General features: G+C 47.4%; 2 protein-coding genes across 2 annotated transcripts; both read right to left on the bottom strand.

Annotated features, from left to right (window-relative positions):
• Positions 1 to 1,834: 1,834 nt before the first annotated feature.
• Positions 1,835 to 12,157, bottom strand: LOC131948336 (uncharacterized). The gene is made up of 4 exons (XM_059309915.1): positions 12,111 to 12,157; positions 10,334 to 10,517; positions 2,257 to 2,419; positions 1,835 to 2,082 (listed from the first exon to the last, which is right to left on the bottom strand). The coding sequence occupies exons 2-4, from the start codon at positions 10,508 to 10,510 to the stop codon at positions 1,976 to 1,978; spliced, it is 447 nt and encodes a 148-aa protein (XP_059165898.1). The 5' UTR covers positions 10,511 to 10,517; positions 12,111 to 12,157; the 3' UTR covers positions 1,835 to 1,975.
• An 8,304-nt stretch (positions 12,158 to 20,461) lies between these two features.
• Positions 20,462 to 25,196, bottom strand: LOC131948316 (uncharacterized). The gene is made up of 4 exons (XM_059309894.1): positions 24,964 to 25,196; positions 24,568 to 24,828; positions 23,130 to 23,292; positions 20,462 to 21,333 (listed from the first exon to the last, which is right to left on the bottom strand). Exons 2-4 carry the CDS (start codon positions 24,742 to 24,744, stop codon positions 21,236 to 21,238), a joined length of 438 nt encoding a protein of 145 aa, XP_059165877.1. The 5' UTR covers positions 24,745 to 24,828; positions 24,964 to 25,196; the 3' UTR covers positions 20,462 to 21,235.
• Positions 25,197 to 25,513: the final 317 nt, after the last annotated feature.

Below are 25,513 nucleotides of genomic sequence, written 5' to 3'. Positions count from 1 at the left end.
ACAGAAGCTAATGTCGAGTGTAAGGGCCTGCTTACAGAAGCTAATGTCGAGTGTAAGGGTCTGCTTACAGAAGCTAATGTCGAGTGTAAGGACCTGCTTACAGAAGCTAATGTCGAGTGTAAGGGTCTGCTTACAGAAGCTAATGTCGAGTGTAAGGACCTGCTTACAGAAGCTAATGTCGAGTGTAAGGGCCTGCTTACAGAAGCTAATGTCGAGTGTAAGGGTCTGCTTACAGAAGCTAATGTCGAGTGTAAGGGCCTGCTTACAGAAGCTAATGTCGAGTGTAAGGGCCTGCTTACAGAAATTACGATACCTTGATGTAACGTGCACTTTGAACCCAGCTTAAAAAGCGGCGGATGGTTGAACTTTGAACTTTGGATCTTGGACCTGACTAGCTCAGCAGTTGACATAAGTCTGACAAATGGCACAATGTCAGACAAATGGCACAGTGCCAGACAAACGTCATCGCCTTTGATGAATGACAGATTACCACAAGCTTTGGCTTCTTGTCTCTCCTCGCGTGTGTCTGGGCCGTCTGCTCAAATTTGACAACTTTATTTTCACCCACTTTTAAGACAACCATTTAATTAGGGATTAATTTTTCCATGATAACCAGAAAAAAAATAATTACTTAATTAAATTAATGACTAAACTATTCAAAAGGTGGTCTCAGCCTACCACGTAAAATATATCAAACAAACGTTTCAACTGCGGCTAAAGATGACGCACTTCCTGTGGAAAGTTTTCCGACGATTTCAACCAGTGGTTCGTTCGGCCATGAACTTGTTTCACCCAGCTCTAGCCACAGTAAACAAATTTCTTACCCCATCTCGCCCCCCCCCCCCCCGTCAGTCCACCCCCGCACACGATCAACCTGCTATTTTGGTTTCAAAGGTAAACACACATCCCCATTATCTCTGACGTAATTATTGAAACAGAAACAAAAGTTTGTGAGCGATAACTCGATTCGTTCAAACATTGTGTACTGAGCTAGGTTTTCAGAGTAAAATGTATGATGCACACATGCTGTTCATAGAAGTCTGCTGTAGCGAGGGTTAGTTAGAGAGGACATGTTTTTATTCTTATTTTTAATTTAATCGCTTTTGTTGGTTTTCCACTTGGTGCATTCATCCCGCTTAAATTAACTTTTTTATTCAAACAGTTCTTAAATTGTAATTTATAATAAGAAAATAAGAGTTTATAGATTCGTTTTTGTTGTACCAACAAAAAAGAAAAAAAAAAGTCCATTAAATTCTTTTAAATCATAAAATTGAATTCATGCCTCTTCTTTTTAAGGGAGGTAACCACATAAATAGGTTTTGTTTAGTAAGGTGTGGGGTTACGGGTACTTACTAAGTACATTTAGTCGTAGTTCAGAAATAAAATTGACAACAGTTTCTATTGTCAGCAGTCAGGCGCACGGTGTGGATACCATTTTATCTAGCAGCATCATTTTAGGTCATCTTTACAAACCAGACATTATTTCTTTAAACCAGACATAGCTCACTAATTCTTTAACCCAGAGCCATAGCCCACTAATTCTTTAACCCAGAGCCATAGCCCACTAATTCTTTAACCCAGAGCCATAGCCCACTAATTCTTTAACCCAGAGCCATAGCCCACTAATTATTTAACCCAGAGCCATAGCCCACTAATTATTTAACCCAGAGCCATAGCCCACTAATTATTAATCAAAGACATAGGCTACTGATTATTTAGTCCAGATTAACCCACTACTTATTTAGCCAAGACAGATTAGTTTAGTGAATCACACATAATTATATTACTCAAAAAAGCTACACAGACATTTTGTTTTCCAATATATTGTAATGTATTTTATTTTATTCGATGATTAGCATATTTCTTCGATCAGATGACAAGTATAATGACGATTCAATCAACCGATATATTCTAGTGGTGAAGAATGGGACCCACCAATTCTCTTCTGACACGGATTTAGACAACTCCACCTAGGCTACAAGTGTTCGTCAGCCACGTAAAAATATTTTTGTCCAAAAACGGACAACCATTTCTGGGAGATCTTCTGGTCTTCTTTGTATTTCTTCATGTACTCACACTCCACTGGGGACATATATAATATATAAACATATATATATTATATAATATATAAACACACGGATAAATGGATTGTGTGTGCATGTTTGTATGTACACACATTGCACGTGTATTATTGTGTCAATGTCTTGTGTACGTGTAAGTGTAAGTGTACGTGTAAGTATAAGGTCAAAAACCCACCTGTGATGTCGGGGTAGATCGGCTTGATGCCAAAGATGTTAGGAAATGGTGATGGGTTCGGATGGTAGTTGGTGACATCTCGGAGGTTGGCCGGCCCACCTCTCAAGTCATGGAAGTCAGGATGTGTCAGTCCATCAGTCATGGGATCCCGGAACTGCCAGTTCTAAGCACGAGCAAACATTTGCAATTAGTGTTAACGTGTACAGATCATGTACCCACCCCACCCCACCCCTGTACCCACCCCACCGCTGTACCCACCCCCCCTGTACCCACCCCACCGATGTACCCACCCCATCCCTGTACCCACCCCACCCCTGTACCCACCAGACCCCTGTACCCACCCCCACCCCTGTACCCACCCCATCCCTGTACCCACCCCCACCCCTGTACCCACCACACCCCTGTACCCACCCCCACCCCTGTACCCAACAGACCCCCGTACCGACCAGACCCCTGTACCCACCCCACCCCTGTACCCACCTCAGCCCTGTACCCAACAGACCCCCGTACCCACCACACCCCCGTACCCACCCCACCCCTGTACCCACCAGACGCCTGTACCCACCCCACCCCTGTACCCACCTCAGCCCTGTACCCAACAGACCCCCGTACCCACCACACCCCCGTACCCACCCCACCCCCGTACCCGCCCCACCCATGTACCCACCAGACCCCTGTACCCACCACACCCCTGTACCCACCACACCCCTGTACCCACCAGACCCCAGTACCCACCAGACCCCCGTACCCACCAGACCCCTGTACCCACCACACCCCTGTACCCACCAGTACCCACCAGACCCCTGTACCCACCACACCCCCGTACCCACCACACCCCTGTACCCACCACCCCCCTGTACCCACCAGTACCCACCAGACCCCCGTACCCACCAGACCCCTGTACCCACCACACCCCTGTACCCACCAGACCCCTGTACCCACCACACCCCTGTACCCACCAGTACCCACCAGACCCATGTACCCACCAGACCCCTGTACCCACCACACCCCTGTACCCACCAGACCCCTGTACCCACCACACCCCTGTACCCACCAGTACCCACCAGACCCATGTACCCACCAGACCCCTGTACCCACCACACCCCTGTACCCACCAGACCCCCGTACCCACCAGTACCCACCAGACCCCTGTACCCACCAGACCCCTGTACCCACCAGACCCCTGTACCCATCAGACCCCTTTACCCACCACACCCCTGTACCCACCAGACCCCTGTACCCACCACACCCCTGTACCCACCACACCCCTGTACCCACCAGACCCCTGTACCCACCAGACCCCCGTACCCACCAGTACCCACCAGACCCCTGTACCCACCAGACCCCTGTACCCACCAGACCCCTGTACCCATCAGACCCCTTTACCCACCACACCCCTGTACCCACCACACCCCCGTACCCACCAGACCCCTGTACCCACCAGACCCCTGTACCCATCAGACCCCTTTACCCACCACACCCCTGTACCCACCAGACCCCTGTACCCACCACACCCCTGTACCCACCACACCCCCGTACCCACCACACCCCTGTACCCACCAGTACCCACCACACCCCCGTACCCACCACACCCCCGTACCCACCACACCCCTGTACCCAACAGACCCCCGTACCCACCACACCCCTGTACCCACCCCACCCCTGTACCCACCCCACCCCTGTACCCACCACACCCCCGTACCCACCAGACCCCCGTACCTACCAGACCCCTGTACCCACCACACCCCCGTACCCACCACACCCCTGTACCCACCCCACCCCTGTACCCACCACACCCCCGTACCCACCAGACCCCCGTACCCACCAGACCCCTGTACCCACCACACCCCCGTACCCACCAGATCCCCGTACCTACCAGACCCCTGTACCCACCACACCCCCGTACCCACCACACCCCTGTACCCACCCCACCCCCGTACCCACCACACCCCCGTACCCACCAGACCCCTGTATCCACCAGACCCCTGTACCCACCACACCCCCGTACCCACCAGACCCCCGTACCCACCAGACCCCTGTACCCACCAGACCCCTGTACCCACCAGACCCCTGTACCCACCAGACCCCTGTATCCACCAGACCCCTGTATCCACCAGACCCCTGTACCCACCACACCCCCGTACCCACCAGACCCCTGTATCCACCAGACCCCCGTACCCAACAGACCCCTGTACCCACCACACCCCCGTACCCACCAGACCCCTGTACCCACCAGACCCCTGTACCCACCAGACCCCTGTACCCAACACACCCCCGTACCCACCAGACCCCTGTATCCACCAGACCCCCGTACCCACCAGACCCCTGTACCCACCAGACCCCTGTACCCACCAGACCCCTGTATCCACCAGACCCCTGTACCCACCAGACCCCTGTATCCACCACACCCCTGTACTGACCAGACCCCTGTATCCACCAGACCCCTGTACCCACCAGACCCCTGTACCCACCAGACCCCTGTACCCACCAGACCCCTGTACCCACCAGACCCCTGTACCCACCAGACCCCTGTACCCACCAGACCCCTGTACCCACCAGACCCCTGTACCCACCAGACCCCTGTACCCACCAGACCCCTGTACCCACCAGACCCCTGTACCCACCACACCCCTGTACTGACCAGACCCCTGTATCCACCACACCCCTGTACCCACCAGACCCCTGTACCCACCAGACCCCTGTACCCACCAGACCCCTGTACCCACCAGACCCCTGTACCCACCACACCCCCGTACCCACCACACCCCTGTACCCACCCCACCCCCGTACCCACCAGACCCCCGTACCCACCAGATCCCTGTACCCACCAGACCCCTGTACCCACCAGACCCCTGTACCTACCAGAACCCTGTATCCACCAGACCCCTGTATCCACCAGACCCCTGTACCCACCACACCCCCGTACCCACCAGACCCCTGTATCCACCAGACCCCCGTACCCACCAGACCCCTGTACCCACCACACCCCCGTACCCACCAGACCCCTGTACCCACCAGACCCCTGTACCCTCCAGACCCCTGTACCCACCAGACCCCTGTACCCACCACACCCCCGTACCCACCAGACCCCTGTATCCACCAGACCCCCGTACCCACCAGACCCCTGTACCCACCAGACCCCTGTACCCACCAGACCCCTGTATCCACCACACCCCCGTACCCACCAGACCCCCGTACCCACCAGACCCCTGTACCCACCAGACCCCTGTACCCACCAGACCCCTGTACCCACCAGACCCCTGTACTGACCAGACCCCCGTACCCACCAGACCCCTGTACCCACCAGACCCCTGTACCCACCAGACCCCTGTACCCACCAGACCCCTGTACCCACCACACCCCTGTACTGACCAGACCCCCGTACCCACCAGACCCCTGTACCCACCAGACCCCTGTACCCACCAGACCCCTGTACCCACCAGACCCCTGTACCCACCAGACCCCTGTATCCACCACACCCCTGTACCCACCAGACCCCTGTACCCACCAGACCCCTGTACCCACCAGACCCCTGTACCCACCAGACCCCTGTACCCACCAGACCCCTGTACCCACCAGACCCCTGTACCCACCAGACCCCTGTACCCACCACACCCCTGTACTGACCAGACCCCTGTACCCACCAGACCCCTGTACTGACCAGACCCCTGTACCCACCAGACCCCCGTACCCACCAGACCCCTGTATCCACCAGACCCCTGTACCCACCAGACCCCTGTACCCACCAGACCCCTGTACCCACCACACCCCTGTACCCACCAGACCCCTGTACCCACCAGACCCCTGTACCCACCAGACCCCTGTACCCACCAGACCCCTGTACCCACCAGACCCCTGTACCCACCAGACCCCTGTACCCACCAGACCCCTGTACCCACCAGACCCCTGTACCCACCAGACCCCTGTACTGACCAGACCCCCGTACCCACCAGACCCCTGTACCCACCAGACCCCTGTACCCACCAGACCCCTGTACCCACCAGACCCCTGTACCCACCAGACCCCTGTACCCACCAGACCCCTGTACCCACCAGACCCCTGTACCCACCAGACCCCTGTACCCACCAGACCCCTGTACCCACCAGACCCCTGTACCCACCAGACCCCTGTACCCACCAGACCCCTGTACCCACCAGACCCCTGTACCCACCAGACCCCTGTACCCACCAGACCCCTGTACTGACCAGACCCCCGTACCCACCACACCCCTGTACCCACCAGACCCCTGTACCCACCAGACCCCTGTACCCACCAGACCCCTGTACCCACCAGACCCCTGTACCCACCAGACCCCTGTACCCACCAGACCCCTGTACCCACCAGTACCCACCAGACCCCTGTACCCACCAGACCCCTGTACCCACCAGTACCCACCAGACCCCTGTACCCACCAGACCCCTGTACCCACCAGACCCCTGTACCCACCAGACCCCTGTACCCACCAGACCCCTGTACCCACCAGTACCCACCAGACCCCTGTACCCACCAGACCCCTGTACCCACCACACCCCTGTACCCACCAGACCCCCGTACCCACCAGTACCCACCAGACCCCTGTACCCACCAGACCCCTGTACCCACCAGACCCCTGTACCCATCAGACCCCTTTACCCACCACACCCCTGTACCCACCAGACCCCTGTACCCACCACACCCCTGTACCCACCACACCCCCGTACCCACCACACCCCTGTACCCACTAGTACCCACCACACCCCCGTACCCACCACACCCCCGTACCCACCACACCCCTGTACCCAACAGACCCCCGTAACCACCACACCCCTGTACCCACCCCACCCCTGTACCCACCCCACCCCTGTACCCACCACACCCCCGTACCCACCAGACCCCCGTACCTACCAGACCCCTGTACCCACCACACCCCCGTACCCACCACACCCCTGTACCCACCCCACCCCTGTACCCACCACACCCCCGTACCCACCAGACCCCCGTACCCACCAGACCCCTGTACCCACCACACCCCCGTACCCACAAGACCCCCGTACCTACCAGACCCCTGTACCCACCACACCCCCGTACCCACCACACCCCTGTAACCACCCCACCCCCGTACCCACCACACCCCCGTACCCACCAGACCCCTGTATCCACCAGACCCCTGTACCCACCACACCCCCGTACCCACCAGACCCCCGTACTCACCAGACCCCTGTACCCACCAGACCCCTGTACCCACCAGACCCCTGTACCCACCAGACCCCTGTATCCACCAGACCCCTGTATCCACCAGACCCCTGTACCCACCACACCCCCGTACCCACCAGACCCCTGTATCCACCAGACCCCCGTACCCACCAGACCCCTGTACCCACCACACCCCCGTACCCACCAGACCCCTGTACCCACCAGACCCCTGTACCCACCAGACCCCTGTACCCACCAGACCCCTGTACCCACCACACCCCCGTACCCACCAGACCCCTGTATCCACCAGACCCCCGTACCCACCAGACCCCTGTACCCACCAGACCCCTGTACCCACCAGACCCCTGTATCCACCAGACCCCTGTACCCACCAGACCCCTGTACTGACCAGACCCCTGTACTGACCAGACCCCTGTATCCACCAGACCCCTGTACCCACCAGACCCCTGTACCCACCAGACCCCGGTACCCACCAGACCCCTGTACCCACCAGACCCCTGTACCCACCAGACCCCTGTACCCACCAGACCCCTGTACCCACCAGACCCCTGTACCCACCAGACCCCTGTACCCACCAGACCCCTGTACCCACCAGACCCCTGTACCCACCACACCCCTGTACTGACCAGACCCCTGTATCCACCACACCCCTGTACCCACCAGACCCCTGTACCCACCAGACCCCTGTACCCACCAGACCCCTGTACCCACCAGACCCCTGTACCCACCACACCCCCGTACCCACCACACCCCTGTACCCACCCCACCCCCGTACCCACCAGACCCCCGTACCCACCAGACCCCTGTACCCACCAGACCCCTGTACCCACCAGACCCCTGTACCTACCAGAACCCTGTATCCACCAGACCCCTGTATCCACCAGACCCCTGTACCCACCACACCCCCGTACCCACCAGACCCCTGTATCCACCAGACCCCCGTACCCACCAGACCCCTGTACCCACCACACCCCCGTACCCACCAGACCCCTGTACCCACCAGACCCCTGTACCCACCAGACCCCTGTACCCACCAGACCCCTGTACCCACCAGACCCCTGTACCCACCAGACCCCTGTACCCACCAGACCCCTGTACCCACCAGACCCCTGTACCCACCAGACTCCTGTACCCACCAGACCCCTGTACCCACCAGACCCCTGTATCCACCAGACCCCTGTACCCACCAGACCCCTGTATCCACCAGACCCCTGTACCCACCAGACCCCTGTACCCACCAGACCCCTGTACCCACCAGACCCCTGTACCCACCAGACCCCTGTACCCACCAGACCCCTGTATCCACCAGACCCCTGTACCCACCACACCCCCGTACCCACCAGACCCCCGTACCCACCAGACCCCTGTACCCACCAGACCCCTGTACCCACCAGACCCCTGTACCCACCAGACCCCTGTACCCACCAGACCCCTGTACCCACCAGACCCCTGTACCCACCAGACCCCTGTACCCACCAGACCCCTGTACCCACCAGACCCCTGTACCCACCAGACCCCTGTACCCACCACACCCCTGTACTGACCAGACCCCCGTACCCACCAGACCCCTGTACCCACCACACCCCTGTACTGACCAGACCCCCGTACCCACCAGACCCCTGTACCCACCACACCCCTGTACTGACCAGACCCCCGTACCCACCAGACCCCTGTACCCACCAGACCCCTGTACCCACCAGACCCCTGTACCCACCAGACCCCTGTATCCACCACACCCCTGTACCCACCAGACCCCTGTACCCACCAGACCCCTGTACCCACCAGACCCCTGTACCCACCAGACCCCTGTACCCACCAGACCCCTGTACCCACCAGACCCCTGTACCCACCAGACCCCTGTACTGACCAGACCCCTGTACTGACCAGACCCCTGTACTGACCAGACCCCTGTACCCACCAGACCCCCGTACCCACCAGACCCCTGTATCCACCAGACCCCTGTACCCACCAGACCCCTGTACCCACCAGACCCCTGTACCCACCAGACCCCTGTACCCACCACACCCCTGTACCCACCAGACCCCTGTACCCACCAGACCCCTGTACCCACCATACCCCTGTACTGACCAGACCCCTGTACCCACCAGACCCCTGTACCCACCAGACCCCTGTACCCACCAGACCCCTGTACCCACCAGACCCCTGTACCCACCAGACCCCTGTACCCACCAGACCCCTGTACTGACCAGACCCCCGTACCCACCACACCCCTGTACCCACCAGACCCCTGTACCCACCAGACCCCTGTACCCACCAGACCCCTGTATCCACCAGACCCCTGTACCCACCAGACCCCTGTACCCACCAGACCCCTGTACCCACCAGACCCCTGTACCCACCAGACCCCTGTACTGACCAGACCCCCGTACCCACCACACCCCTGTACCCACCAGACCCCTGTACCCACCAGACCCCTGTACCCACCAGACCCCTGTACCCACCAGACCCCTGTACTGACCAGACCCCCGTACCCACCAGACCCATGTACCCACCAGACCCCTGTACCCACCAGACCCCTGTACTGACCAGACCCCCGTACCCACCAGACCCCTGTACCCACCAGACCCCTGTACTGACCAGACCCCCGTACCCAAACGAGTTCGGTATACCTACACTAGGGGGACTCACCAATGTGTACGGGGGGGGGGGGGGGGCTATAACTGAGGTGGCTCACCATTTTGTACGGGGAGCTTGTGGTGGACTGAGATTGGGGTGACTCACCATTTTGTACGGGGAGCTTGTGGTGGACTGTAACTGGGGTGTCTCACCATTGGGGTGACTCACCATTGGGGTGACTCACCATTGGGGTGGCTCACCATTTTGTACGGGGAGCTTGTGGTGGACTGAGATTGGGGTGACTCACCATTTTGTACGGGGAGCTTGTGGTGGACTGAGACTGGGGTGACCCGTATGTTTGTCTCGAGCGTTCGTACGCGTTCATTGGCCAGCTCAAGAGACCGGGGTAGCTGGGTAAGGTTTGCAGGTTGCCGGGTTGTCTTCTGGGTGGCTTGGTCACGTGACGGATGTTATCAGTAGCCATGTCCGTGCTGTAGTGGGAGTCAGTGGCCAGGTTAGTGGGAGTCAGTGGCCAGGTTAGTGGGAGGCAGTGGCCAGGTTAGTGGGAGTCAGTTGCCAGGTTAGTGGGAGTCAGTGGCAAGGTTAGTGGGAGTCAGTTGCCAGGTTAGTGGGAGTCAGTGGCAAGGTTAGTGGGAGTCAGTTGCCAGGTTAGTGGGAGTCAGTGGCAAGGTTAGTGGGAGTCAGTGGCAAGGTTAGTGGGAGTCAGTGGTCAGGTTAGTGGGAGTCAGTTGCCAGGTTAGTGGGAGTCAGTGGCAAGGTTAGTGGGAGTCAGTTGCCAGGTTAGTGGGAGTCAGTGGCAAGGTTAGTGGGAGTCAGTTGCCAGGTTAGTGGGAGTCAGTGGCAAGGTTAGTGGGAGTCAGTGGCAAGGTTAGTAGGAATTAGTGGCAAGGTTAGTGGGAGTCAGTGGCCAGGTTAGTGGAGTCAGTGGTAAGGTTAGTGGGAGACAGTGGCAAGGTTAGTTGGAGTCAGTGGCAAGGTTAGTGGGAGTCAGTGGTAAGGTTAGTGGGAGTCAGTGGGAGTCAGTGGTCAGGTTAGTGGGAGTCAGTGGTCAGGTTAGTGGGAGTCAGTGGCAAGATTAGTGGGAGTCAGTGGCAAGGTTAGTGGTAGTCAGTGGCAAGGTTAGTAGGAGTCAGTGGTCAGGTTAGTGGGAGTCAGTGGCAATTTTTGTGGGAGTCAGTGGCAAGGTTAGTGGGAGTCAGTGGTCAGGTTAGTGGGAGTCAATGGCCAGGCTAGTGGGAGTCAGTGGCAAGTTTATTTGGAGTCAGTGGTAAGGTTAGTGGGAGTCTATGGCAAGATTAGTGGGAGTTAGTGGTCAGGTTAGTGGGAGTCAGTGTCGAGGTTAGTGGCCAGGTTAGTGGGAGTCAGTGGCAAGATTAGTGGGAGTCAGTGGCAAGGCTAGTGGGAGTCAGTGGTCAGGTTAGTGGGAGTCAGTGGCCAGGTCAGTAGGAGTCAGTGGCAAGGTTAGTGGGAGTCAGTGGCAATGTTAGTGGGAGTCAGTGGTCAGGTAAGTGGGAGTTAGTGGCAAAGTTAGTGGGAGTCAGTGTCGAGGTTAGTGGGAGTCAGTGGCAAGATTAGTGGGAGTCAGTGGCAAGGTTAGTGGAAGTCATTGGCAATTTAGTGGGAGTCAGTGGCCAGGTTAGTGGGAGTCATTGGTCAGGTTAGTGGGAGTCAATGGTATTTTAGTGGGAGTCAGTGGCAAGGTTAGTTGGAGTCAGTGGCAAGATAAGTGGGAGTCAGTGGCAAGATAAGTGGGAGTCAGTGGCAAGATTAGTGGGAGTCAGTGGCAAGGTTAGACATAGTGGTTAGGTTAGTGGGAGTCAGGTACATGTGTAAAAAATTAAAAATGTTTTAATTAGATCTAGATCTAGATATTCTACAAATGCTCATCTTTCATTCAGTCCCCATTTTTCAAAGCCTCCATCTTTTTCTCTTTATTCTGTGTAAAAATTCAGGGACATTAAAACACTCAAATATTTAGCATGCCACAAACACGTTTTTAACCTTTCCTAATTTTATTATTCATTCACTCTTCGTGGTGCTTTAATTAAAAATTTTTAACCCACCTTCGTAAGTATATCACTCAGTACCGGAAGAGAAAAATTCTGCGTTCTCTTTTCAAAACAATTTTCACCAAAAAAAAAAAATGGTGCGCAACAACGCCTAGTGCGTAGACCTAGATAAAATTGCTTTTATTTAGTAGATGTAGATAAAATAACTTTTATTTAATTTGAATGAACGTGGTTAGGCCTACTCTTCCGTATTTTTACTTTCTCGTAAACAGAGTATAGGGGAAGTATTGTAGTCATATATATATATATATATATATATATATATATATATATATATATATTGTGACCTACTTAGGTCGAGTCATTTTTATTTTGACATTGTATAATTCCTTATATGGAATGATTGTGTAACACCTGGGGTTTTTCCATTGACTATTAAGGTGTTTGAGACATAGAAAATTTCCATTAAAATCTGATTGAATGATTCTGATCAGATGATTATCCCAACCAATGGCGACATGAGTTGAGGATAACCTCCCCTGTCACAGAAGTCTTTAATTGCCCCGCACACTCGCAACACGAGGCAGTTTTTCTTGACCTAAAAGTCTACGAGGCCGTTTTACCTTAGTCAGGCAGCCGTCCATATTGTCCGGCTATAGACTCTGACCATTTGAACGTGAGAGTACTTAAGACCTGTGTGTGCCTTGCTTTCTTCAGTTGATTTAGTCTTCTAGTTTAATATTACTTGTCGCTAAGTAAGTCTGGAAGCTACAGCAGTGTTGTGTGGCCTGTAGCTGTTCTTAGGACAGTGTAGAAATCTGTGATAGTGTTTTTTCCTACATTGTGTAAGTTGGGTTTTTGATATTTTATACATTAAATATTTTATCTAGTTCATCTTTGTGTTTTGCCACATCTGAGTTCGCTGATTAAATGGTCGTATGTAGATTGGATGAGTGTTAATTACAATAGTATCACTAGCTCCCCTAGACATTAATTTCGAGCCCTAGTGGTCGTTGTGTTAAGTGTTCATCCACTTAGGCCGTAAGGCATTTGCATATGACCCCGAAAAAAGAATCCGGGGACGTTCTCCTTCTATTTGGCTGATAGAAAGGTTAACGTTACAAAGTGGGGTCTCGCCGAGATTTAATCTGTCGTTCCAGTTGTTGGTTATATCAGTTGAATATTAAGGTTAGTTGGACTTAGTTGTTTTTATATCCAGTAGCGCAGTGTTCTTACAACGCGCGCTCAGGCTAGAGTATCTAGGTCAAATAAGCAGACGTGTCACGTCCTACATTTAGAGGTCAAGTACACGGCCCAACGCTGTGTATTAATTTAAAGAATCTAGGCTTGTTGTGATTTTCAAGTTAGTGTTATGGAGTCTTTTTTGGCTAATCCTACTGTTGAAGATGTAGAAAAGTTGAGTAGAAAAGTTTTGGTTAGTGTTGTTAAGGAATTGAAATTGGATTATTCTGTTACGCAGAAATCAGAGGTGTTGAGAGATAAAATTGTTGTTCATTTCATTAATGAAGGAGTATTTGATGAAAGTTTGTTAGCTAGTGTGTTGCTCCGCGAGGAGAAATCTATAGAAGAGAGGGAGCTTTTATTAAAAGAAAAGGAGTTAGAGGCTAAAATTGCTTTAGATAAGAGGAGGTTGGAATTAGAGTTTGGTCAAGTTAGTGATGTCACTTCTCAGGTAGATCCAAAAAAGTTGTCAGTAGGGCAAGTGATTGCCAAATTTGTGAAATTAGTTCCTAAATTTGATGAAACAGATTTGGTCGTTTTCTTTAACTCGTTTGAGAGTTTAGCGAAGACATGTGAATGGCCCGAAACCTCCATTACTGCTTTATTGAGCTCTGTCCTTACTGGGAAAGCTGCAAAAACATACCAGGCACTCTCTCACGACGTTCAAAATAACTATAGTTTGGTCAAGACTGCCATTTTAAAGGCCTACGCACTGACGCCCGAGGCCTATCGGACAAAATTCCGAACACTCCGCAAGTTACCCACACAATCATATGTGGAATTTCTCTTTGAAAAGGAGAAAATATTCTCAAGGTGGCTACACTCTGAGGAAGTTTCTGAGTTTGAGAAACTCAGGTCACTTATCCTAAGGGAAGAATTCCTATCGTCCCTGCCTGAAGAGATACGACTACACATTCTGGATAACAAGATAACTGACATCCAGAAGGCTGCTGAGTCGGCTGACACATATATGTTGGTGCATAAGAAACCACCGGTGTCAGGAAACCGCCTCAACCCCGTGCTTCCCCTTTTTGGCAGCAATCATCCTGTTGGCCAACATTTGAAGGCATCACAGTCCAGAGAGAAACCAAGATCAACTCTCAATCGTCGAGCAGTATGCCAGTTCTGCAAAAGGTCTGGGCATCTTGTCAAGGACTGTTACAAACGTCTTCAGAATAACAGAGAGGTGGTGCGTACTTCCGCGCACTATGCTCTATCCCCTCAAGCAGCCAGTTCAACTATGAACTCTAGAATTGTAAAGGACTCTAACCCTAAGTGTCCGCAAGAAAGTAGTCAAGTCTCCACACATTATGTGCAGTCACATTTTGACTGTTCTCGCCACCATCCAGTTTCTTCCGAGTCTACCGATCTCGAGAGATCGAGAAAAGTTGACTTTTCATCTTTTATTGCCGAAGCCATCATTAGCAAACCAGGTGATCCGTTGTCTCAGAAGAATATCACCGTTCTAAGAGACACAGGAGCGTCACAATCACTCCTTTTGAAAAGTTCAATGGACATTACACCAGAGACGAACACCGGAAGGATTTCCATTATCCAGGGAGTGGGGACAAAATCTACTGTCGTCCCTCTACACAAGTTTGCCCTGAAACATCATCTCGTCGAAGGTGAAGTCATTTTAGGTGTGATAGATAGTATTCCTGTCCCAGGAGTACACCTACTTCTTGGGAATGACCTTGCGGGAAGCAAAGTATACCCCTGTACGGTTTCAGACCCTTTGTCAACAGTTCCAGATAATGATAATGAACTGTATCCTGCATGTGCGGTGACAAGAAGCCAGACCACACAATTGGCTGACACAACGTCTGAACCACACCCGCCATCATCGTCAAGAAATTCGACTCCCAAACTGGAGTCTATGCTTCCAGAAAACACAAGTCTGGGCTTACCCCTGAGGATATCTCAGGAAGACATCATTAAAGCTCAACAAGTCGACGCGGAACTCAAAGCAACGGTCGAAAAATCTCTATCATCTGACGATGGAGAATATTTCTCCGAGAACGGCCTCTTCTTTCGTCGCGCTATACCAGTGAATGCCTCACCAGCCGAACCATGGTTGAGTAAAAACCAGCTGTGGATCCCTCCACCTTATCGGCATGAAATACTTAAGCTGGCACATGACCATCCAATGTCAGCGCACCCAGGTGTCACTAAAACGACGGCGAAGATCAAAGAACTGTTCTTTTGGCCCAAAATGAGAAAAGATGTGTCGCGTTACTGTAGAAGTTGCACGAACTGTCAGTTGGCCGGAAAGCCAAACCAGACAATTCCTAAGGCCCCTTTGAGTCCGATTCCTGTATTAGAAGAACCTTTTTCTAAAATTGTCATGGACTGTGTAGGTCCCTTGCCTAAAACCAAGACGGGCAACGAGTACCTACTTACCTTTATGTGTTCAAGTACCCGTTTTCCCGAGGCGATTCCCTTACGGAACATTAAGGCAAAGACTGTAGTCAGAGCCATGACCCGGTTCTTCACTACCTTTGGATTACCTAGAATCGTGCAAACAGATCAAGGCAGCAACTTCACCAGTCACCATTTTCAGGAAGCACTAGCCAAGCTAGGCGTTACCCACATCACCAGCTCAGCCTACCACCCTCAGTCTCAAGGCGTACTTGAGAGGTTCCACCAAACCCTCAAAACCATGCTAAGAACGTTCGCTAATAGTAACACCCAATGGGATGAGTCTGTTCCTTGGATTATTTTCGCCGCGAGGGACTGTGTCCAGGACTCTTTAGGCTACTCGCCTTTTCAACTTGTGTTTGGACATTCTGTCCGTGGCCCCCTGAAGCTGATACACGAACGTTGGACAGGTACCAGTGATCATCCAGTGGAAAACTTTGACGATTTTCACGTGCGACTGAAAGCCGTGTGCGAAATGGCTCACAAGAACTTAAGAAAGGCCCAAGTTAGAATGAAAGAACTGTATGATAAGAGTTCTTGTAAACGAACATTCAATCCAGGCGACAAAGTTCTTGTGTTAGTGCCTAATCTGAACAATGCGTTATCCTTAAGATATTGTGGACCCTTTACTGTGCATTCAAAATTAAGTGATTTGAACTATGTTGTCAATACGCCCGACAGAAGAAAGAAACAGACAGTGTATCATGTTAACTCACTGAAAAAATATTATGATAATTGTAACAATTTTCATTCCACAGCTAAAATTACTTTACCTGTATGTTCAAATGTTTCTGATGATGTGATACATGATAAATTGAAACCCCCAAAATTGGTAAATTCTTCCTTTTTAGATAATTTGAATGTCCACCTTAGGCATTTTTCCACAGAGAAAAGCCATAGGTTGTCTCAGTTATTTGAGACATTTCCCTCTATTTTTGGGGATGTCCCCAAAGAAGCGAAGGTTCCACCTCATGATGTAGACGTAGGTGACGCAAAACCCATTAAACAACACCCCTAAAGAGTTAACCCGGAAAAAGCTGCTTTGATAAAAGATGAAATTGATTATATGCTCAAGAATGATATCATTGAGCCCAGTTTCAGCAACTGGAGTTCCCCATGTCTCCTAGTCCCGAAAGACGGTGGATCTTTCAGGTTTGTGACCGACTTTAGGAAGGTGAATGCGCTCACCAAAGCTGATTCCTATCCCTTACCTCGGATAGAAGACGTTATTGATAAAGTTGGTCAGGCTAAGATAATTTCCAAAATTGATTTACTTTCAGGATACTGGCAAATCCCCTTATCTGACCGTGCAAAAGAAATATCTGCTTTTGTAACCCCTAATGGTTTTTATAGATACAAACGCATGCCCTTTGGTATGCGAAATGCTGGTCAAACTTTCCAGAGGGTCATTAACTCTGTCATTGCTGACATAGACCAATGTGAGGCCTACATAGATGATATAGTTGTATTTTCTAATACTTTTGAAGAACATATTGTTCAATTGACTAACCTTTTTAGAAAATTGTCTGAAGTTAATTTTACTGTAAACTTACATAAAAGTGATTTCTGTAAAGCTTCAATTACCTATTTGGGTTATCAAGTGGGAACGAACCAAGTTCGGCCCATTGAAGCTAAAGTAGATGCTATTGTAAGGTTACCACCTCCCAAAAATTGTAAAGAGATCAAAAAGTTCCTTGGGATGGCTGGTTACTATAGACGGTTCTGTCAAAACTTTTCAGCTATTGCTGAACCTCTTACTGCATTATTGAAAAAGGGTGTTGAGTTTGAATGGTCAGATAAATGTCAAGAAGCTTTTTTAACCATTAAGTCATTTTTATCAAATGCTCCTGTTATGGCTGCACCAAATTTTAGCAAGCCCTTTAAACTTGCCATTGATGCTAGCAACTTAGCCATTGGCTCAGTCCTATTTCAAGAAGACAACATGGGAATTGACCATCCCATTGCCTTTTTTTCCAGGAAGTTAAATGAAAACCAAAAGAATTATTCTACTATTGAAAAAGAAGCTTTAGCTTTGGTTTTATCATTACAACATTTTGAAGTCTATGTCTCTTCTTCAACCAATCCAGTCAGAGTGTTTTCTGACCATGATCCCCTGAAATTTACCTCTAAGTTAGGACAGACAAATCAAAGAATATTGAGATGGTGCTTATATTTCCAAAATTTTAATCTGGAAATTTCACACATTAAGGGTAGTGATAATGTTGTGGCTGATTGTTTGTCAAGGATGTAAAATCTTGTTACACACATTGATCATGTGACATGCTTTGTGGTTCATTAGGACCATAAACAGGTTTTGTTTGAGTGTCACTCATATGAAAATGAGTGGTGTGAGTTTTGAATTTTTTTCAAAATTCCAATCCTGTTGAATATTTTGTTTATTTTCAGGTGAACCTTAATTAAAGGTAGTTTTTGATTATATGTAATCTTTTATAATAATATGTCTCATATGACTCAATTGATATTGTAGCTAGTCATTGAAATAAAGGTCTTACCCTGGCGGGTTTACCACTTTTAATATTCTCATGGAAAAATTGTAATACCCTTTTTTGAGGGATTTTGATGTATAATTACTTTTTGAAGGGTTACTCCCCTTTCACCAATTGTAAAAGTTGGAGTTACTTCTCTTTTATGTTCAGGGATATTTTCATCTGGTATTATGATTTTGATTGCCTACATTTGTAAAACATTTTTGTTATTTCATTGCCAGATTGGTTCCTTATGTATGTTTTTGTGGAACCTATCTGTCACTTCCAAAAAGGGAGGGGATGTGACCTACTTAGGTCGAGTCATTTTTATTTTGACATTGTATAATTCCTTATATGGAATGATTGTGTAACACCTGGGGTTTTTCCATTGACTATTAAGGTGTTTGAGACATAGAAAATTTCCATTAAAATCTGATTGAATGATTCTGATCAGATGATTATCCCAACCAATGGCGACATGAGTTGAGGATAACCTCCCCTGTCACAGAAGTCTTTAATTGCCCCGCACACTCGCAACACGAGGCAGTTTTTCTTGACCTAAAAGTCTACGAGGCCGTTTTACCTTAGTCAGGCAGCCGTCCATATTGTCCGGCTATAGACTCTGACCATTTGAACGTGAGAGTACTTAAGACCTGTGTGTGCCTTGCTTTCTTCAGTTGATTTAGTCTTCTAGTTTAATATTACTTGTCGCTAAGTAAGTCTGGAAGCTACAGCAGTGTTGTGTGGCCTGTAGCTGTTCTTAGGACAGTGTAGAAATCTGTGATAGTGTTTTTTCCTACATTGTGTAAGTTGGGTTTTTGATATTTTATACATTAAATATTTTATCTAGTTCATCTTTGTGTTTTGCCACATCTGAGTTCGCTGATTAAATGGTCGTATGTAGATTGGATGAGTGTTAATTACAATAGTATCACTAGCTCCCCTAGACATTAATTTCGAGCCCTAGTGGTCGTTGTGTTAAGTGTTCATCCACTTAGGCCGTAAGGCATTTGCATATGACCCCGAAAAAAGAATCCGGGGACGTTCTCCTTCTATTTGGCTGATAGAAAGGTTAACGTTACAATATATATATATATATATATATATGGTGGGTTATCGTCCTCAACGACTTACTGATAGTGTTTTAAAGCAAATATTTTCAGTGACAGCAGTGGTACTGTTGAATTCACAAATAATGAATTACTGAAAAGTAGAAAATAAAACAACTAAATAGCGGCGTATGATACGCAGCGGGTCGGCTCGTTAACATATATTTTGACAGTTTCAAGTTTGACACCTCCATACTTTATTGAGTACGGAACATAAAGAAAGCAGTGTAATTTTGGAAAAATGTGTGTGTGTGTGCGCGCGTGTGTGTGTGAACATGTGTGTATAAACATGATAACTTGAGTACCATTTCAGTTAAGTTGACAAAATATTTAAAATATAAGTATGACATTGTATACGAAGGTTTCCATCAACTTTTCAAAGATTTCCGGTAACCGCAAAGTGGTACTTTGCTCTATTTCCTTGGGTATATGATTACGTGAGTACTATCTCGACTAGACGAAATTTGAAATATAAGTATTGTAGGTAGGTTAGTGTCACCCTCCTGAGACATAGGCCGTTGACATTAGCTTTTATAAATATAAGATCTTGTAGTTTGATTACTCTCAAATTTTGAGTGACCTCCGATTTCCGGAAGTGCTACGTTACGATTTCTAAAATACCGAAAACGTAAGTACCGTTTCGAAGAGGTGAAAAAAATCATAATTATACATTTCTTATTCTCTGCTGGCAAATTTTGAGTGAGTTCCGGTGACCAATGAGGTATCTTCGATTTCTTAAAAAAATGTTATATCTCCCAGAAAATTTGTTTCTAGCTTTACACGTAGATCAAGACTCGATGACGTTGCCCGCCTAGCACCATGGACACAGGACCTTACACCGTAAACACAACACCCCACACCGTAAACACAACACCCCACACCGTAAACACATCACCTTACACCGTAAACACAACACCCCACACCGTAAACACAACACCCCACACCCTAAACACAGCACCCCACACCGTAAACACATCACCTTACACCGTAAACACAGCACCCCACACCGTAAACACAGCACCCCACACCGTAAACACATCACCCCACACTGCAAACTAACACATTGTTTACAGCAAGTCTCTTAGTTAGTACAATACACATTCCCAGTAGTCCTTGTGATATTTCAAATAAAAACTAGACACACACTAAGTGGAGTGTAGATCCAAATTTTAATACTTGGGAAGTACAAAGATGTTAAATGATACAGAGGTTTTCTCACAATATGATGTTACAACACATTATATCACAAAATGATGTTCTTATATGATGTTACAAAACGTTATGGCTGAAAATTATTTAGTAGGCTATTAATTATTTAATAGACTTGTATATGTTGAATACATAAAATATTTTTAGCGCTTTTGATGTTATATTTATAGAATATAGTAGCACTTTTGATGTTATTTCATATAGAATATTTTAGCGCTTTTGATGTTATATAATATTTTAGCGCTTTTGATGTTAATTTTATAAACTATTTTAGCGCTTCAGTGAGTTACTTTATAAAATATTTTAGTAATTATATTTATAAACTATCAAATATATTTACCATTCAAAAACTATTTCTATACAAATGCTTTATAAAGAGTATTGATGGAGGCGGGGGGGGGGGGAGTCCAGAAAGTGTCACAGTAATCTATATATATAAATATTTTTCGCCGTAGAGCGCCCTCTAATCTTTAACCTAAAAATATTTTTTGCCGTAGAGCGCCACCTAATCTTTAACATAAAAATATTTTTTGCCGTAGAGCGCCACCTAATCTTTAACATAAAAATATTTTTTGCCGTAGAGCGCCACCTAATCTTTAGCATAAAAATATTTTTTGCCGTAGAGCGCCACCTAATCTTTAATATAAAAATATTTTTTGCCGTAGAGCGCCACCTAATCTTTAACATAGAAATATTTTTTGCCGTAGAGCGCCACCTAATCTTTAACATAGAAATATTTTTTGCCGTAGAGCGCCAACCAATCGCGTGAAATTCTCTTGTCCTCAGCCATCATGCGGTTGTAACGAACGCCATCTGTTGACCAAACAATGCGAGAACGTTGTCCGTGTTTAGGTTATGAAAGCAGAGGCGTAGCGACCCTCCCCGGCGCCCGGGGACAAACTTTCAATTTGGCGCCCCCCTCGGGAGCAAATTTTCAATTTGCACCCCCCCCCCCCGTCAACTTTTCGATTTGCATCCCCCCTCAAACTTTCGATTTGCACCCGCACCCCCCCCCCCCTCAACTTTTCGATTTGCACACCCCTCTCAAACTGCAAAAATGCAGCTAAAATAACAATTTAATTTGTTTTTACAACCCATTTTGGCGCCCCATATGGTCGGCGACCGGGGACATATGTACCCCCCCCCCCATCGCTACGCCTTTGTATGAAAGTTTAACTATACCTAACTATATCTACAACACAACAAGGTGTAAACACATAGAGGTGTAAACACACTGAAGTGTCAATACATAGAGGTGTAAACACAACAAGGTGTAAAGACAACAAGGTGTCAACACATAGAGGTGTCAACACATAGAGGTGTAAACACAACAAGGTGTAAACACAACAAGGTGTAAACACATAGAGGTGTAAACATATAGAGGTGTAAACACATAGAGGTTTCAACACATAGAGGTGTAAAGACAAAGAGGTGTAAACACACAGAGGTTTAAACACATAGAGGTGTAAACACACAGAGGTGTAAACACACAGAGGTGTAAAGACAAAGAGGTGTAAACACATAGAGGTGTAAACACATAGAGGTGTCAACACATAGAGGTGTCAACACATAGAGGTGTAAACACAACAAGGTGTAAACACAACAAGGTGTAAACACATAGAGGTGTAAACATATAGAGGTGTAAACACATAGAGGTTTCAACACATAGAGGTGTAAACACATAGAGGTGTAAAGACAAAGAGGTGTAAACACATAGAGGTGTAAAGACAAAGAGGTGTAAACACACAGAGGTGTCAACACATAGAGGTGTCAACACATAGAGGTGTAAACACAACAAGGTGTAAACACAACAAGGTGTAAACACATAGAGGTGTAAACATATAGAGGTGTAAACACATAGAGGTGTCAACACATAGAGGTGTCAACACATAGAGGTGTAAACACAACAAGGTGTAAACACAACAAGGTGTAAACACATAGAGGTGTAAACATATAGAGGTGTAAACACATAGAGGTTTCAACACATAGAGGTGTAAACACATAGAGGTGTAAAGACAAAGAGGTGTAAACACATAGAGGTGTAAAGACAAAGAGGTGTAAACACACAGAGGTTTAAACACATAGAGGTGTAAACACACAGAGGTGTAAAGACAAAGAGGTGTAAACACATAGAGGTGTAAACACATAGAGGTGTAAACACATAGAGGTGTAAACACATAGAGGTGTAAAGACAAAGACGTGTAAACACAACAAGGTGTAAACACAACAAGGTGTAAACACATAAAGGTGTAAACACATAGAGGTGTCAACATATAGAGGTGTAAACACAACAAGGTGTAAACACATAGAGGTGTAAACACATAGAGGTTTCAACACATAGAGGTTTCAACACATAGAGGTGTAAACACAACAAGGTGTAAACACACCAAGATTTAAACACAAAAGGTGTGAACACACCAATTTGTAAACACACCAAAGTGTGAACACACCAATGTTTGAACACACCAAGATTTAAACACAAAAGATGCGAACACACCAAGATTTAAACACCAAGGTGTAAACACACCAAAGTGTGAATACACCAAGATTTGAACACACCAAGATTTAAACACAAAAGATTTAAACACACCAAGATTTGAACACACTACCTTGGAACACGGAAAAGTCCCTGTGTATGCCAACAGCCTCAAGAAAGGGGGCAGGCTCTGGTTTATAGGCTGTCACGTTATGAACATTGGCGGGGCCCCCCCTGAGGTCAACAAATGGCAGGGGCACCATCCCCTCCGTTGTGCGGTCCCTGAATTGGTAGTCCTGGTGAAACAAAGTTAAATTAATTAAATTGGTAGTCTTGATATGCCCAGTGTAAAACAAAGTTAAATTAATTAAATTGGTAGTTCTGATGTGCCCAGTGTAAAACAAAGTTAAATTAATTAAATTGGTAGTTCTGATGTGCCCAGTGTAAAACTAAGTTAAATTAATTAAATTGGTAGTTCTGATGTGCCCAGTGTAAAACAAAGTTAAATTAATTAAATTGGTAGTTCTGATGTGCCCAGTGTAAAACTAAGTTAAATTAATTAAATTGGTAGTTCTGATATGCCCAGTGTAAAACTAAGTTAAATTAATTAAATTGGTAGTCCTGATGTGCCCAGTGTAAAACAAAGTTAAATTAATTAAATTGGTAGTTCTGATGTGCCCAGTGTAAAACTAAGTTAAATTAATTAAATTGGTAGTCCTGATGTGCCCAGTGTAAAACAAAGTTAAATTAATTAAATTGGTAGTTCTGATGTGCCCAGTGTAAAACAAAGTTAAATTAATTAAATTGGTAGTTCTGATGTGCCCAGGGTAAAACTAAGTTAAATTAATTAAATTGGTAGTTCTGATGTGCCCAGGGTAAAACAAAGTTAAATTAATTAAATTGGTAGTTCTGATGTGCCCAGGGTAAAACTAAGTTAAATTAATTAAATTGGTAGTCTTGATATGCCCAGTGTAAAACAAAGTTAAATTAATTAAATTATCTCAAAATTATCTAACAACTGTTAATTTTAAAAGATGTGTTTTGATGAACATACTTTATACCCCGAATCAGGCATAAAATGAAAGGGGAGCCTTAAAGTCATGGTTGAGGGATGAAAAAAAAATGTTCAGTGACCATCTCCTGATACATAAAGTAGTCGACCGTACCCTATACAACTTCATGGGATCGTTGACGTCACTCGCGAGATACCCAAAGACATTGTAGCCGCATCAGTATACTTTGTAAGGCGTGCAAAACTTTCCACAGGACGATTTGTTCGGGCTCTTTGTACGAGAGGCAATTGTTTGTAGTTAACAAAGGAACATTTGCTTTTCCCTGCACTTTGAAAATGTAGTGTAGTTTCTATGCCAACTGGCAGGGCATATCGGAGCTATTCATATGTTGGTATCTCTGCCCAGACCCTAACTCTACAATTTTACTAATCTTTAACTGTAGGCTTACCGTACCAGCTACCCTTGGATAAATCAACTCTATACAGTATCCTATTTCCATAGAAAGCGGTCATACAAAAAGTATTCAACCACATGTTTTGATGTACATAATCCACTAACCATTTTGTAAGGATGATATGACCTTGACCTTTCGCACGGAGCTCCGTAAGTTATCCTTGACCTCTCGCTGGCGCTCATTGGCCAGGTAAACATCCACGGGTAGGTGGGGAAGGCGTTCAGTTGCCCGGGCAACCGTCTGGCAGGCTTGAAGATGAGTTGTTCATTCTCTGTAGCCATTGTTTTATTGCTCAGCTGGTTTAGTCAGTTATTCGATATAGGTCACTGTTTGCAGACTGTGTGTATCTCTTTATAAACGTTTTTCTAAAATTGTGATCAAAAGTAATTAACTTCTGAAGGAGTAGAAATAAGCTTCAAAAGTCATGAATAGCAAAATAGAAAAAAAAAAAACCTATAAGACTATAATAATAAGAGTAGCCTAGATCTCGAATATGTCACCTGTTATGCCTCTGCCTTATTTTAAACTAAAACTCCTTCAATATCTCTTATTTACACTGGCTCCAATAGTTGGCCTGCAGGTCTAGTAGGTCGCCCTAAAGGGCCCTAAACTTTAGATTCGTTTCGTTGCTCTATAATGTTCTTTTTGATCTGTAAAAATCTATTTTCCTATTTTCCTATTATTTAAAGAATTTTGATAAACAAAAACAAATGCAATACTGAACAAAGTAAACGGAAGTAAAATAAAACGAGGCTTTTGACTTTTGAAAACAATATGATAATTTAAAAATCGACTTTTAATTTGGTGTGCAGCAATGAGCAAAAAATGAAGGCCTTTAAAATAAGATTTGAAAAAAAGTAATTTATTTAGCCTGTTTGATGTTTCTATTCACAATAATAGTTATATTTATCTATTACATGTTGTGATGGGTGGGGCATATGAAGTTTCATACTAGAATTGTTATCATTGCTTGGACATATGAAATTTCATTTGATCTCCATCCCAGAGTTAAATATTGAAACCTTCATGGACACGTCTGCTAAAATATTG

The sequence above is a fragment of the Physella acuta genome, unplaced genomic scaffold (assembly GCF_028476545.2).
Source record: "Physella acuta isolate Inbredline_101_S28 unplaced genomic scaffold, ASM2847654v3 ptg000058l, whole genome shotgun sequence".
NCBI lineage: Eukaryota > Metazoa > Mollusca > Gastropoda > Physidae > Physella > Physella acuta.
This window is presented reverse-complemented; position numbering and strand designations above follow the sequence as displayed.

What these genes read in the sequence shown, in the direction of transcription:
- LOC131948316 (XM_059309894.1), bottom strand. Translation starts at nt 24,744, where the DNA reads ATGGCTACAGAGAATGAACAACTCATCTTCAAGCCTGCCAGACGGTTG. An exon ending in CATATCATCCTTACAAAATG is followed by an intron (nt 23,293 to 24,567) that starts GTTAGTGGATTA and finishes TTGTTTCACCAG; the next exon opens with GACTACCAATTCAGGGACCG. An exon ending in GGACTTTTCCGTGTTCCAAG is followed by an intron (nt 21,334 to 23,129) that starts GTAGTGTGTTCA and finishes TTTGGTCAACAG; the next exon opens with ATGGCGTTCGTTACAACCGC.
- LOC131948336 (XM_059309915.1), bottom strand. Translation starts at nt 10,510, where the DNA reads ATGGCTACTGATAACATCCGTCACGTGACCAAGCCACCCAGAAGACAA. An exon ending in CAAGCTCCCCGTACAAAATG is followed by an intron (nt 2,420 to 10,333) that starts GTGAGTCACCCC and finishes GCTCGTGCTTAG; the next exon opens with AACTGGCAGTTCCGGGATCC. An exon ending in GATCTACCCCGACATCACAG is followed by an intron (nt 2,083 to 2,256) that starts GTGGGTTTTTGA and finishes ATATGTCCCCAG; the next exon opens with TGGAGTGTGAGTACATGAAG.